Source organism: Artemia franciscana, chromosome 11 (genome assembly GCF_032884065.1).
Source record: "Artemia franciscana chromosome 11, ASM3288406v1, whole genome shotgun sequence".
Lineage (NCBI taxonomy): Eukaryota > Metazoa > Arthropoda > Branchiopoda > Anostraca > Artemiidae > Artemia > Artemia franciscana.
Window position 1 is genome coordinate 47,645,563 of NC_088873.1, and position 15,335 is coordinate 47,660,897.

General features: G+C 33.7%; 1 protein-coding gene across 1 annotated transcript in view; it reads right to left on the reverse strand.

Annotated features, from left to right (window-relative positions):
• Positions 1–1,156: 1,156 nt before the first annotated feature.
• Positions 1,157–15,335, reverse strand: part of LOC136033311 (tyrosine-protein kinase Dnt-like) — a 174,773-nt gene continuing 160,594 nt past the window's right edge. Inside the window, exons 9-11 of the mRNA XM_065714085.1 lie at positions 12,635–12,794; positions 9,182–9,318; positions 1,157–3,538 (exon numbers count right to left, since the gene is read on the reverse strand). Of these exons, the coding sequence (XP_065570157.1) occupies positions 3,427–3,538; positions 9,182–9,318; positions 12,635–12,794 (409 nt within the window). The 3' untranslated portion in view covers positions 1,157–3,426. The remainder of the gene's footprint in view (positions 3,539–9,181; positions 9,319–12,634; positions 12,795–15,335) is intronic.

Consider the following 15,335-nt stretch of genomic DNA (forward strand, 5'->3'; position numbering starts at 1 on the left):
CTGAAAAATTAACAGTAAGTGGAAATAATATCAAATTGCTCGTTCCGCATACAATCACAAATCAACGACATATTATTACGAGTTCACGTAACTACACCGATTCATCATTTATCAATGGCAAAATTCCTTCGGAACCTGCTTTGGCTTTTGTAACAAGTGCAATTGTCTTAGGATCATGGACGAGATCTCAGCATAAATTTTAGTTGTTTGGAATTTAATCTCTTGTGTGTGAAGTAAATGGAATCCCACTCTACAATTTATTCTTTGATAAATCCTAGAGGACCCTATATGAACTGATAATGCAATCCCTAGATGAAGATTCTCAACTATTTGAAAACAGTATAACCGATGAAATGTTAGCAAAAACTCACGTTATCATTGTATTGGATTTATCCGGTACTCAAGATATGAGCATTGTCCGAACGGGCACAGTACATTTAGACTTTACCTTTGCCGAACCGTTGTAGTAGATTATAGCATTAATCTTGCTAAATCAATTTGAAACCTATTGGAAAATTACCCCTGATGGCAGTGTTTGCATTTATCTGTTGTTGCCATGCCAAATTTGAAGCAGGTAAGAAGAAGGAGCAGTTTTGAGTCACCACATTTTTTAAAATAAAACTGTCGAATCCACTATGTAGACTTTCTTTTAGATCTTTTCTGACGTCCCAGGACGGGGCCTGAAAAGTTCACTAGAAAGGATTAAAAGAACTTCATGGCAAGATTATGAAAACATGGAACAATATGGTAACATGGAACAATATGGGACATGAGAACTTCCTGTGAGTGGTGAAGACTGAAGCTTTGAATAAACTGAGATGGAGGTGACCGCATTGAATTGTTAGTAGTAGTAGTAGCAGTGGTAATTTACAGACATCGAAGTTTACGTAAATACTTCTGTTTTGCTGCAGTTATTTACACAAAAAGAGAAAAATAACTAATAAACTTCTGAAATCATGTAATAATATGAATACTTTTAATAGCAAAAAGGGTCATAATTGGGCATAACCTATATTACGTTGGAAAATGCAAAACAGGAAGGAAATTAAGGAATTTACCTAAAATGATTACAATAGTTTTGCTGCAGTATCTTAAGTAAACAAAAAGGCAAAGTGATGCTTGGGTTCCTAATTCAAAAATAGCATAAAACTTTGACTACCAAATAAAAGGGTTATAATTGCGTATAAAATGTTTAGAAACAATTCAATTTAACAAACATTCAATAAAAACTCAGGAACTCATAAATATAAGCGTAGAAGATGGTCATAAAGACACAACCCGTGTAATTATTTGTTGATGGCGGGGGGGGAGCGGAAATTAGGCAACAAATGAAAATGTTGTAAAATGAGACTGGAAGAAAACTATGGTGTTAAGTTAACTTTTGTAAAAATTAATCTTGGTAAAATAAAGTGGCAATGACGAAAATAGATTATCGTCAGAATAATTCGACAAATGAGTTATATTATGCTAGCCATAGTTCCCAGGTTTTCAGACGCGGCTAAAATTATGACACATATTAAAGAAATTATTTAGGCTAGATTTTGAACTTGCGATTATGAGACCGGTTTTCATTATGATTCTCACCCTATCCCAGTTTTATAAAACGAGAAAGTCCATCTAACAGGGGTTTCAATTGGGGAGAGAGGAAGGGGGAACTGTCCCATTTCATCAATTTTGTACCTTCCCCAAAACACATTTCTGCAAAAACCCTATTATGAAATCGAAAAAAAAAGTCAAACATCCTTAATTTTTATGAATTTGTGCCTATAACTTTCAATTAGCCCAACTGATTAAAAAAAAACTCGATAGTTGATTCTTACCCTGGGTTCTGACAATTTCCTTTTTTTCTGGCATGAAACTTCTTACTCGAAGTAGATACAGAAAAAAACACAGAATTGTTCATGTCAAATCGATTCATTATGGATTATCCAGTAAAATACAAAAGGTAAAGCTAAAAACACAGTGTTGGGTAGGAAGCCGTTTTTTATTTCTCAAACGGATGTTCTTTTCAGCGACTCATACGAAATATATCAAAACCGTTGAATCGTCATGATGCATGAACTTGCAACAAAAACAGACGACATCTGACAGACAAAGTAAAAACGATATTCGCGCACAAACTGTTCACTTTAAGTCAGTTCTTTCTATCCGTTAAAATATAAAGTCAAAATTAGAAATATAAAATTGAGAAGAATGTCATTAATATTTTTCTAATTAATGCACTTTTCAACGCCTCAGTTGAAATATTTCAACCGTCACGACGGTTGTTGAACCATCACAAAGCATGAACTTGATTATAAAAACACAATGTCTGAGAGAAAACATAAAAAGGGATGTTTTTGGTGAAAAACGGTCATATAGAATCGACCCATCCCCTTCATTAAAAGTAAAACGACAACACTAGAAACATAAGATTGCATATGAAGCCAATAATTCTTTTCTAGATGCTTCGTCTTCCAACGGTTCGATTGAAATATTTCAGCATATCTGTTGAACCGTCACGAAGCATGAACTAGCATTTAAAAACAGATAATATCTGAAATGAAACATAAAAAGGGATGCTTTTGCGTGAAAAACGGTCATATCGAATCGACCCATCCCCTTCATTAAAAGTAAAACGACAACACTAGAAACATAAAATGACTTATGAAGCCAATAATTCTTTTCTAGATGCTGCGTTTCCCAACGAATTAGTTGAAATGGGTCAACATAACCGTGAACCAAAGAGGAAAAGAAAGATCATGGTCCTAAACTTCCGTGCTAAAAAGTGTGCTTTAATCCCATTGGTTTCTCAATTATTTCTTCATTGTGTTAGAAAAGTGAACCAGACGACCCGGCCTTTATTAGCCCCCTATTGCTACACATTTTTACCCAGTAAAAAGAGCGAGAAAAAGCACAGGATTTTCTTTTTTACAAATTAACTCTGTTTCTTTTTGTTCGAACTGGCGCAGGAATTTGCCTCAAAAATGGATTTTACCTGACGGAGGTGAAAACTGCCATTGAACCTAGCGTGAACCAAGGGCTAGCCAAACAATGGCCAATTTTACCAAGTTGTGAGATACATCTTTTGTCTTAACAACGAACCTTTTATCATACTTTTTTTGGGGAGGGGGCTGGATGTTTTCTAAATTAAATTATTAAATTATACACAGCCTTAAAATTTCCAAAAATCGGAGAATTTAACGGAGATAGAGTAGGCTATAATGAAGCAAAAAAAAGGCAATGGTGTAGATAATACAAATGTAATGTATGCATTACTCAAAGACGCATAATTAAATTTAAAATAAAAAGCTAAATTTCAAAAATATAAAAAATAGTAGAAAAAGACACAAAAAAATTAAATCACATAAAAATTAGCAAAATGTTACAAATTAATATGCAAGATATCACACTTGTAATATCATTTCTTTAAGAAAACAAAAAGGTTTAAATAAACTTGTTTAAGTGAGAGCGGAGATCTTTCAAACAGCGAAGAAGTGACGTCATACTTGGTCTATCCCCTGGTGACATCGCCCAGCACCATGCCATAAATCCGTATCTGAAAGTCGAAAAGTAAATTAGATTCAACTTGTACCTAAATGTTCAGAGTTAATATCCACCAAGAATGTATGCATAAGGAGGGGTAAAAAGGGGTGTCAGGGGTAGTACTTCCAAGGTTTTAAAAGTTATTTCTAGTGCTTTCAGTATAGTTTGTCTATTTTTGTTATTTTATTCGAAGTTGCAGTCTAGGTGAAAAATGAAACATTGCATAATTGTATAAAAGTTACCTTTGTATAAACATTGACCAATGTATAAACAACTGTATAAAATAACAACGCAGAAATAAACACAAGTCAGGGAGCAACCTCCACGAAAAAATTCAGAATTTTACATTTTATGGACAAGGTCTTGAAAACTCTGCAATAGGGTTCTGTGATATACTGAATTTAATGGTGCAAATTTCATGAAGATCATTCCCCTTCTGCGGATTGTGTCTGCCTTTTCAAAATTGTGTCAAGTTTTCTCAAGCTCGTAAATTTTCATTGATATTTTAAATTTAATGTTTTTCTTTATCTCGCATCGCTATAAAACGCCAACTCTTTTGATGTCGATATTATTATCAAAATTCTTCTTTTTTCGTGTTTTGGCAATCATAAGAAAGAATCTCTCCTTATTTGCAGTTCGTTATCACCAATTGATTGAATAAGTTTCTTGTTTTTAATTTATGTATATCTTAATTAATGTTATCTTTAATTTACGTTTGCCCCTTATTGTTGTAAACAGCTGTTACATCAATGCTTCATCATGAAAACATAATCAATCTTTCCCTTAAAATATGTATTTGACATACAGTACATATTTTTTTGAGTCAGTGTAAAACTTACAGTTGCTTCTTCCCATAAAAGTCAATGTTGTTGCACGTTTCATTTGGCCCATCGTCCATCTGTGTTAAAGTATTTCGAAGATTAAAGACCTGTCATTCTTATGAGCTTTTTTATCTCTGAAGTTTTCTGGTATTTGAACAGTTAGATGCAACTTAAATACAAGATTGCATTATGGTACTGCCAGTGTTCAAAGCTTATTAGGACCAAAACCATTTTCTCAAAACGAAACATTCTTTGGTACTTATGTATTATAGCCACCACACCTGAAAATATGTGTCTTGAAAATATGTAATTTAGTCTATATATTTTCGCATTGGGGGAGGGGGTAATCTAACCTAATATAATTGTTCTGCATATTATGAATGAATTATTTCATTAGGATTAATCTAACTTCACTTCCTGGTTGAGTGGCTACAATACGTGATGCGTTACTTAAATGTGTTAACAAGATATTATATTTTTATCATATTTTGGTATATTCCATTAGGAATAACCGTCAGAGAAACTGATTCTACTAAGATCAAAAACTAGTAAGGGATGGCTATAATATTTAAGTACCCATTTTTTGTCCCCCTCGACCCATCTTGTGTTTACTTGTGTATAATACATAATGTATTAAATATAATAAAGTATTATATTTTTATCATATGTTGGTGTATTCCATTAGGATTAACCGTCAGAGAAACTGGTTCTACTCAGACCAAAAACTAGTATGGGATGGCTATAATACATAAGTATCCATTTTTTGTCCCCCCTCGACCCATCTTGTGCTTACATGTGCAGGGAAAGTACGGTTATCAAAATAATTCCTACGGCTGCTTCAAAAGTTTTTGAGACAGTTTTAAATTTTCATCAGTGTTGCCACGATGAATCGAAAAGAAGCAAAACTAATTAATTTATAATATGGCAACAACTTTCGTAGTATAGTAAAATTCAAACAATAAGAATATTCTGACTCCCAATAAAAGATTTCCCTTTCCCTGGTCTTGATACAGTATAATAACTACTTTGGATTTTCTTGATATGCGTGTTATTATAATGTATTGTTTTAGTAAGCAGTATTAACTAAAAAAACAAGTTTTTTCTATAGAAAGGAAAGAGCGGCATTAAAACTTAAACGAAAAAAAATTATTCCGTATATGAAAGGGGCTGTCCCTGCCTCAACGCCTCGCTCTTTATGCTAAAGTTTTTTATGGTTTTAAAAAATAGAGCAGTGAGAAAGAGTCAAACTTCAGTGTAAAGAGCAAAGCGTTGAGGAGGGAACAGCCCCTTTTATATTCGGAATAATTTCTGTTGGTTTTAAGTTTTAATGTCGCTCCTTACTTTCAGCAGAAAAAAATTGTTTTTCTTTAGGTTTAATTTCTGATCGTTTTTTTAAATAATGCCAGGAAATCTGACACAACCTCCTCGGAGAAACCTCATCACCATGGAAATATCCTCTAGACAATTCAATCCCGGTGAAAATTTACGCCGGACAATTACTCTTAACCACTCCGCACGTAAGATTGAGACGGATAAGAGAAAGCAAGACATTTAAAAAGAATTTTATATAAGAATTCTAGCAAATTCCCGCAGCGTACAATTTCCTCTGACAAGTTCACTCCCTGGAAACTTCCTTTCCCATTGAAAATTCGCGCGTGGAAAAACCCTTAGCAGAAAATTTGTTCCCCCACCCATGCAAAAAAATATGGATGCATCCTAATAACAAATACTATGTGTAAACAATGGGCAAATTTTATAACTTAAGGACCTTTCCCCTGGAACTATGGGGGGAGGGGTCATGTTAGACCCAAGGGCATGGTAATTGGGCCTTTCAACTATGATCAGCAAAATGGGTACCTCAAAATTTTGATCGGATGATTTAGGGAGAAAAAGTGGCGGGGGAGGTGGCAAAGTGGCCAATCAATTTTTGGATCACTTAAAAAGGGCATTAGAACTTTGTATTTCCGGTTGAAAGAGCCCTCTTCTGACATTCTAGGTTGATACTGGGTTGATACGATCACCCTTGAAAAAAAAAAAAAAAAAAAAAAAAAAAAAAAAAAAAAAAAAAAAAAAAAAAAAAAACTCATACGTGATCTTTCTTCTGGCAAGAAAAAAACGACGAAATTCCACATTTTTGCAGAAACAAGCTTGGAACCTATACAATACAATAGGGTTCTCTGGTACGATGAATCTTACTGTGTGATTTCCATTAAGATCACTTGACTTTTAGGGGGTCTTTCCTCTTTTTTTTTAAATCGGAAAAATTCTCTCAGGCTCGTAGCCTTTGATGGGTAAGATTAAACTTAATAAAATTTATATATTTAAAATCAACATAAAAAACGGATTCTTCTAATATATCTATTCGTATGAAAATCCTTTTTTCTTAAAAAAACGTTTTTTAGAGTTTCGGATATTATTTGAGCCGGGTCGCTCCTTACTTACGGTTCGTTACCACGAACTGTTTGAACCGCAATTTTCTCAGATTTTTCTTTTGGTTGTTATTACGTATATGAGGCAGTTGTTCCTTAAAGAATTTGTAAAAACCTTATTATTCTAATTAAACAGTCCTTGTGTGTCAGTAGTCATTCTTAAATAATTAGAACAATAAGGCAAACATTAACGTAAATATTGATGTACTGAGAAGGGGGCACCCCCTCATATACGCAATAATTTTTGTTGGCTTTAAGTTTTAATGTTGTTCCTTACTTTAGGCTGGAAAAAACTTGTTTTTTTTCTTATTTAATAAAAACACTATCTTTTGTTTATTATCAAATAAAAATCATAGTTAAGAAGCTGCTTAAGGAAAAATTAAATCCTAAGATTGACCGAAAAATATCAAACAAATTATAGTTTATGTCGGCCATTATTTAACAAAATTCTAACTTTAGCGTAAAGAGCGAGATACTGACGAGGGTAAGAAACTCCCTCATATACGCAATATGAGGGGGTTCATCCCCTCGCCAATACCTCGCTCTTTACGTTAAAATTCAAATTTTGTTCCAACTCTTTAAGAATGCTCACTGAATCCAAAACGCTGTTTCATTAGAATAAATAGCCCTTTTGAAAGTACTAAAAATACTTTAGCATAAACAGCGAGATATTGATGAGGGGGTGGACCTCCTCATTTATGTTTCTGTTCGTTTTAAGGTTTAATGTTGCTGCTCCTTACTTTCAGTTGAAAAAACTTATTTTTTGTAAATTTAATTTCTGATTATTTTTAAATTATGCTGGGAAATCCAGTTCCCGCTTCATGGAAATTCTCTTCCCCATGAACAATTACTCCATGAAAAGATCCTCCCACATAATCATCTCCCCCCCCCCCACACTAGAGAAAAATCCCACACACTAGACTAGAGAAAAATCACCACACACTAGAGAAAAATCCCCCTGAAAATGTCTGTATATTTCACAATAGCCAATACTATATATAAACAAGGGGCAAAATTCATAACTTGCAACCCTTCCCCGGGGACTGTGGGGGGATTAACTCGTCCTCAAAGACATAGTTATTAGATTATTTGACTATGTTGAACAAAATGGCTATCTCAAAATTTTAACCTGGTAACTTTTGGAAAAATGAGCGTAGGAGGGGGCCTAGTTGCCCTCCAATTTTTTAGTAGCTTGAAAAAGGCACTAGAACTTTTAATTTCCGCTCAAATGAGCTCTCTCACGACATTCTAGGGACACTGGGTCGATACAATCACCCCTGGGAGAATAATAAAAAAAAGAACAAATAAAGACGCATCCGTGATCTTAATCTGGCAAAAAATATAAAATTTCACATTTTTGCAGATAGGAGATTGAAACCTCTACAGTAGGGTTCTCTGGTATGTTGAACCTGATGGTGTGATTTTCATTAAGATTCTATGATTTTAGAGGGTGTTTCCCTTTTTTACGAAAACAAGTCAAATTTTCTCAGGTTCGTAACTTTTGAAGGATAGGACTAAACCTAATGAAACTTATATATTAAAAATCAGCACAAAAATGCAATTCTTTTGATGTACTATTTGTATAAAAATTCGGTTTTTTAGAGTTTCGGTTACTATTTAGCCGAGTCGCTCCTTACTTACTGTTCGTTACCACGAACTGTTTGATTATTACCGAATAGGCAATAAATAGGGAACTTTGAGAATGGATACTCTTTCTGTAACGTGTTGTGGCGTGGCAAAGCAAGGGCTTTGGGAGTTTTTTTTTCGCTTTTTTTATTATTCTAGTAAATTTATTATATTTTTTGAAGAACCCTGGTAATTTTTTTGGTATTATTGTTATACTCATATGGAGCATTAAACAGCAAACCTGGATGTTCATTTCCTTTAATCTAGATTATGGTAGACAAGAAAATAACCGATTTAATTCCATTAAAGCTTGCATTCAAAATTTGAACAAAATTTCAAAATTTCCCGAAACGCGAAAGACAAATGTAAATTTACATACAAAGAATTGACTTTTTGCTTTCATAACGGCCAAAAAGCTACAAATTACGTATTACATAACGTTATACGAATAACGTATACATTAATAACGTTATTCCCATTTATTTGGTGTAAGATAGCGAAGCGACATATATCCTTGCAATAACACTTTATTTTCATCAGTTTATAGAAGAGGAAACAAAAAATAACAACCACTGCTACAAAATCAACCAAACTGTCCACAATTTCTCAAGCAAAATTAGGATGAAATAAAAAAATCACAATCTAAAAAAAAAACCTTCAAAAATACGCAGATTTTTGGAAACGAATACGCAATAGCCTAATAAAAATTGAGCAAATGGTACAGATGTGGCCTTATTGGCATTAGTTTACACAATTTGTTAAAAAGAAAAAAAGGCTTACAGTTTCTCAGGACAGGCTGGAGGTGGGGCCAATCTATATCCTGAATTCAAATGCATAAACTGATCAAAGGGGTCAACTTCACTATAAGGTTGCCGTCCTCGGGTGCATACTTCCCATAAGAGGACACCAAACGACCACTAAAATAATAAATACTTTAAGAAGGGGAAAACCGGGTTAGATAAAAATAAATTCCCAGTAAAAACCTTTGTTTATATTTTAACAGTACTTAACATAAGAAAAGTAAGTTACTATGACGATGGCTACAAGCTTTGAAAAACTTTCATAAACACAAAATAAAAATTAAGATGAAAAAATAAAAGAAATATTGAATTTCAAAAGATAGGCATACAAAAGAAAAGTTATGCTGTCACTTTACTATTTCACTTGAAAGTAAAACCCTTTGCCTTAAAAAGCAACATTGGACGAAATAAAAACAATTTTTTTCTTTTTTATGAGCTGCGTTTTATAGATAACATTTCAGCCACAATTTTAAGATCAACTTTTAAACTTAGCGATCACACAATTTGGAAATCATGCACAGCAAATGGATGGCATAAAACGTGGCAGAAGTATGCCACTCTTATGAAAGACCGTGGCATAAAGTTGTAAAAGTATGCCATGTGTTGCTGAACAATTGGTGAAAAAGCTATACACCAGGTGATGGAGAGTGACCAACACTCGGTTCGGAAAGTTTTTCCTTCTGATAAGATATAAGCGCCGTTATGCCTACGGCTTCTATCTGATATTTTCGAGATTATTCAATAAGCTATTTTGAAGCTTATGAAATGATTCAAAGCATAGTGACTTGTATTTAAATCACACTTCGAATCTTCGGTATTAAATACCCCGTCGATCCTACCTTTGGAAAGAGGTCAGTAAACGGCTTTTGGTAATTACCTTAGAAGCTGGTCTGTGGAGTTAGAGTCAAGACTTTTAGTAAAGTTTTGCTGAACTAAGTCGGAGTCGGTATATTGAAAATGACTAAAGTTGAAATTGGTTTTAATTCATAAAATCTAATTGAATAAAGATTTAAAACGAGGCTGTGGAGTCGGAGTTTCAGTAAATTTTTCCTGAATGGAGACGAACTCTTAGTTGAAGTGGATATATTGAAAGTGTTTGAAGTAACTGAGTCGGAGTCGGTTATAACTTATGAAATTTAGCTGAATGAAGCTTTTAAACAGGGTTGTACAGTCGAAGTCGTGGAGTCGGAGCTTTAGTCGATTTTTCTGAATGGAGTATGAGTTGTTATATTGAAGATGTTTGGAGTCGGAGTTGGAGTCGGTTCTAGCTCATATCAAAACTGATTAGACGACATCAAAACTGGGTTACATTAATGATAATTACTGATCCTAGTAAAACAAAATTGGTTTATGGAATTGATATAATAGGCTACATTTTAGAATCAAATATATATATTTTTTGTATTTTTTTTATAATTAAAATTGAACAGTTGTGGGCATATGGCTAATTGTAGAAAAGCCAAAACAGATAGCCCAATTGAGCGAGAAGCATACCTGGCATTAATTCTCCCCTTATTACGATAGTATAAAAAGGAGGTTAGTTCATTTGTTAAACAACTCCACAGCCCTGCTTAGAAGTGTCACAACGTCAGGTATGATCTTTAGGCATAACAATGACGATATTCAAGACTGTATTTGGTGTGTTCGTCATCAACATTTATGTGAGAGTTTTTAAAACGCTCTTTCGGGTAATGTTCCCTACATTACTCCTATATGGAAATATGGTAATGTTCGTCATATTTCTGGCAACCATGTAGATTCGGCATTGAAAACATTTCCTCGAGCTTGATTTTTGCCAAACTTGGTGGCATTCAAACCACATATAAGCTAAAACAGGCACTAACTCTTTAGACAGAAAAAAATAACTTGAAACCATAACTAGTTATTGTTAACATCAATCACTCTAAATAACAAACATCATTTCTCATAGGCGATGGTAGTCAAAAGAAACGAAAAGAAACACCTATATTTGGTACCGTTTGATTGCTGCAGTTCATAAATTTCAGTCAGGTGTGTCAAAAACAAGCTATGGGCTCGAAAAGTGCTGTGCAGAAGCTGCGGTCCTCAGTTAGGTTTTCCAATTTGTATGCAAATTAGTTTTAAGATCAGGGATTTGCATCTTACAAAATAAGATGTCTTTGGAAATATATATTATCTGCAAGGGTGGAGATGCGGACCTGCTACTACGTCCAGCACAGTTTTTATATTCAAAAGTTATCATTGTCTAATTCACGTTTTGAAATAATGATGAATTGTAATTTGGGTTGCGGAGTTTGAGCCTAGCAATTCTGGAAACACCCCAAACCACAAATGTAAATTAGAAAAATACTATTTCGCCAAAACCACCTAAATGTACGCAGTAGAACGAGGGTGAGGTGGTCTTTCTTTCTAATATAAAGAAAATAAAATACCCTATTACAGGCACGTACACAGGAATATTGGTCTGGATGATTTTTAGCGGACCAAAGTTTCCAAAACAGAAAAAAATCAGGCAAATCAAAATGGGATTCTAGGAAATTATGATGTTGCATTATAAATAAGGATAAGGTTTGTAGGGGTAGTGTATGATTTAGGGTCCAGTTTTTTAGGGAGAGATTGCTGGAACCAAAAGGCTTCTCAAAGGAAAATGTGTTATACAAGTTTAATAAGTTTCTTTTACAAATTAAAATTACTTTGCATTGTTTAAGACATTTTATGCGACTTTAAAAACACTTCGCTAGCGAAACACATAACTGGTTAGAAGACATCAAAACTGGTTTATATTAATCATGATTACTGATTCTGGGAAAATAAAATCGGTTTATGGAATTGATATAATACATTTTCGAATTATATATATATTTTTTGCATTTTTTTGGGGTTGAAATAATAGTATTGACAAGGAAATTTTTTCTACTGAAATTAGAAGATGCAGAATAAAAATCGCATCAGATACACAAATAGTAATTTTCAGTAAAAATCAATTATGTTCATGTACGCAAGAGGTGTTGGGCTCTATTCTAAAAAAAAAAAAAAAAAAACAAAAAAAAAAAAGAAAACAAACAATTACACAGATACAAAAAAAGAGTAATAACGCGGCGACTGTAGAAAATACCTTTCGATAGTAAATTTTTAGATAAATAAAATTCAAAATAACCCAATAAGCAGAGTCATAAGATGGAGACACATCTCTTACAGGGAGGGACACGAATTATCAAAAAAATTGGGCGATCTTTATTTGGATTTGTGGTAATTGGCAGATGAAAAAATATAATATATTATCATTCAGATACCAAACTGAAACTTTTTTCTTATTTATTTTTTATTCAACCCATGTTAAAACTTGTTTTTATGGGGGGGGGTGGGGGTGAATGCAAATGATTTAATTTGTTTGTGTGTGGAAGTTTTTTTTTTTATAATTTAATCCAACAAATTAAAAATCAATCGAACTTACAATATCTGAAGCGGTAGAGAATTCACTTCTACTAATGGCTTCCGGTGATAGCCACTTGATGGGTCTATTGTCATTATCACCAATACAGTGGTAATCGGATGGAAATATATCCTTTGCTAATGCAGAATCTGAGATCTGAACCAAAAGATGTTCATCGACCCTGAAAATAGTAATTGTTAGTTTGTATATTTGCTATTATTTACTATTATTCATTTTTGTTTGTTATTTTATTATTTATATTATATTTATTATTTTATTATATTCTTGTTTTTATTTATTATTTATTATTATTATATATTTATTATTATATTTGCATTTGTTTTGTTAGTGCACAATCGCACATTCTTTTAGACCAACAAGTAAGAAACTTACTTTTAATAAGGTGATATCTACTCTCGTAGGACGGACGAAACCTCTACCTCTTAAAAGGGTTTCCCCCTGCCTAAGTCCTACGGGTCGGCACAGTTTGGCCAACAAAAGTTATCCGATTCATCTCTTACAAGGTTTTCTTAGTGGTCAAAATCATACAATTCGGGATAGGTAAAAATCAGGATAGTTGGAAAGGTTGATCAAAGCTGTTAATCCATCTTTTTCGAAGGTCCTTACCATTGTCAAAGTTCCACAATTGTCCCTTCAAACAAGGTCCTGAGTAGGTGATTAAGATTTATGCTTGTGGAACCGCGGAATCAGTACAATCCTTTTGTAGTTTTTACCCTCCTTGCAGACGGTTTTTGGGGCACAGTTTGGAGTGGTTTCGATTGTATCAGAGTGTTCATTAGAAAGACTATAAACGATAAATTAGATGCTATAAAAGGCACGTATATTCTAACCATGGCCTTATAAAGAAACAAGGCGGAAAGAGTGGGGAGAGGAACATCTGAATCTATTCAAGAGGATAAGGAGAGGGAACAAGACATTTGCCTATTTGAATATATTGTAAAAATTTAGATTCTACCTAAGTTCATCTGACATACGTGGTAGCCACGATTTCAAAGCAAGTAGGGGTTTCAGAAAACAACTGTTCAAACTTTGTTGAAACTAGTTGAATTATTCCATTTCATGATAAAAACGTATCTTTTGTCCAATAACTGTATATAATTTAGATATTATATGTCTGTGAGTTAAGGAGTAATAAATGTAGGAAAAGACAAAAAAAAAAAAAAAAAAAAAAAAAAAAAAAAAAAAAAAAAAAAAAAAAAAAAAAAAAAAAATCTATGGATTATATAAGAAGTTTTAGGTAAATCTCCCTGCCAAGAAATTAGATATAGCCTAGATAAATTAAGGTTCACACAAATTCAAAATAGACACACATAGAAAAGAACATGATATATTAAATGAGAACTGATACAGGAATATGACTCTATAAAAAAAGATACACAGCCTAGATAAATTAGGTCTCCGAGAAACGAGGCGTCCAATTATTCGAATAACACAAAAACTGACAATTTTTATGAGAGATCTTAGATGCATTTTTTGAGGTCTGAAATAAGATAGAGCCTACATAGATTAAGGTTTTTTGAAAACTTAGGGTGAAAATACCAAAAACACACAAAAACTGACATACTATATGAAAAAACCAAAAAAGGGAGGTTGTTATTGAAACCGTAAGCAAAATCCTAAAAATCTTGCTATTTCATGGAGGGAATGTGACCCTCCCCCCATGAATAGGGCCTGAATCGGCGTATAATGACTTGAATCTAAGCAATGATTAAAATATGGTTTTGACACACAGTTAAAATACCAAGTACATAAAATTGAAATTTTTTCGCTCCCTCCACCTGTCCTAACTTAGGTCTATTTGTTCCTGAAAACCGTAATTTCCTACGATGTTTCTCTTGGTTGTTTCGAAATTATGAAGGTTCAAAGACAGTACAATATTTTGTCAGTGTTGCCATGTTGAACCATAAAAATAAAAAATCAAAACTAATTAGTTACATTTGAAAAGCCTTTCGTCCGTAAAAAATTCAAGTATAAATTGTCTGTTCATTTCCGAAGACATATACTTCTTCAAAGAAGAGCTACGCCTTCTTATGCTGTTCTGGTGTGTGTCACGATGTCGCTTATTTTTCTGGTGTAGATGTCGCTCATTTTTGCGGATGTTCGAGCCCCGGGTATTGATGGCATTTCAGCAGAAATGTTGAAGTACTCAATTAGTACCTGCATATCCATTTGGCTTTCTCTCTTCACCAAAATATGGACCTTAGTGAAGGTCCCAAGAGATTGGAGCAGAGGCATTATAGTCAAACTCTTCAAAAAGGGAGACTTGATGAACTGCCATAACTGGAGAGGCATCAATCTTCTCTCTGTCTCATCCACACTATTAGCCTTCATCATTTTGCAGCGTCTGCGGAAAGCACTAGACGCAACTCTACGAGAAGAGCAGCATGGTTTCAGAACTGGGAGATCCTGTTCTGATCTAATATTTGTACTGAGAATGCTTGTCGAAGAATCAAAAGAATGGAACAAGAAGCTCTACCTCTTATTCATTGACTTTGAAAAGGCATTTGACTCAGTTGACAGAGATTGCTTGTGGAGAGTTTTGAAATACTACGGAATTCCCGAGAAAATAGTAGATATGATTATAGCGCTTTATGAAGAATCGGAATATTGCGTAAAGACCGAAAACGGTACAACCAGATTTTTCAAGATCATGTCTGGTGTTCGTCAAGGATGTGTACTTTCCCCCATGCTCTTTATAATT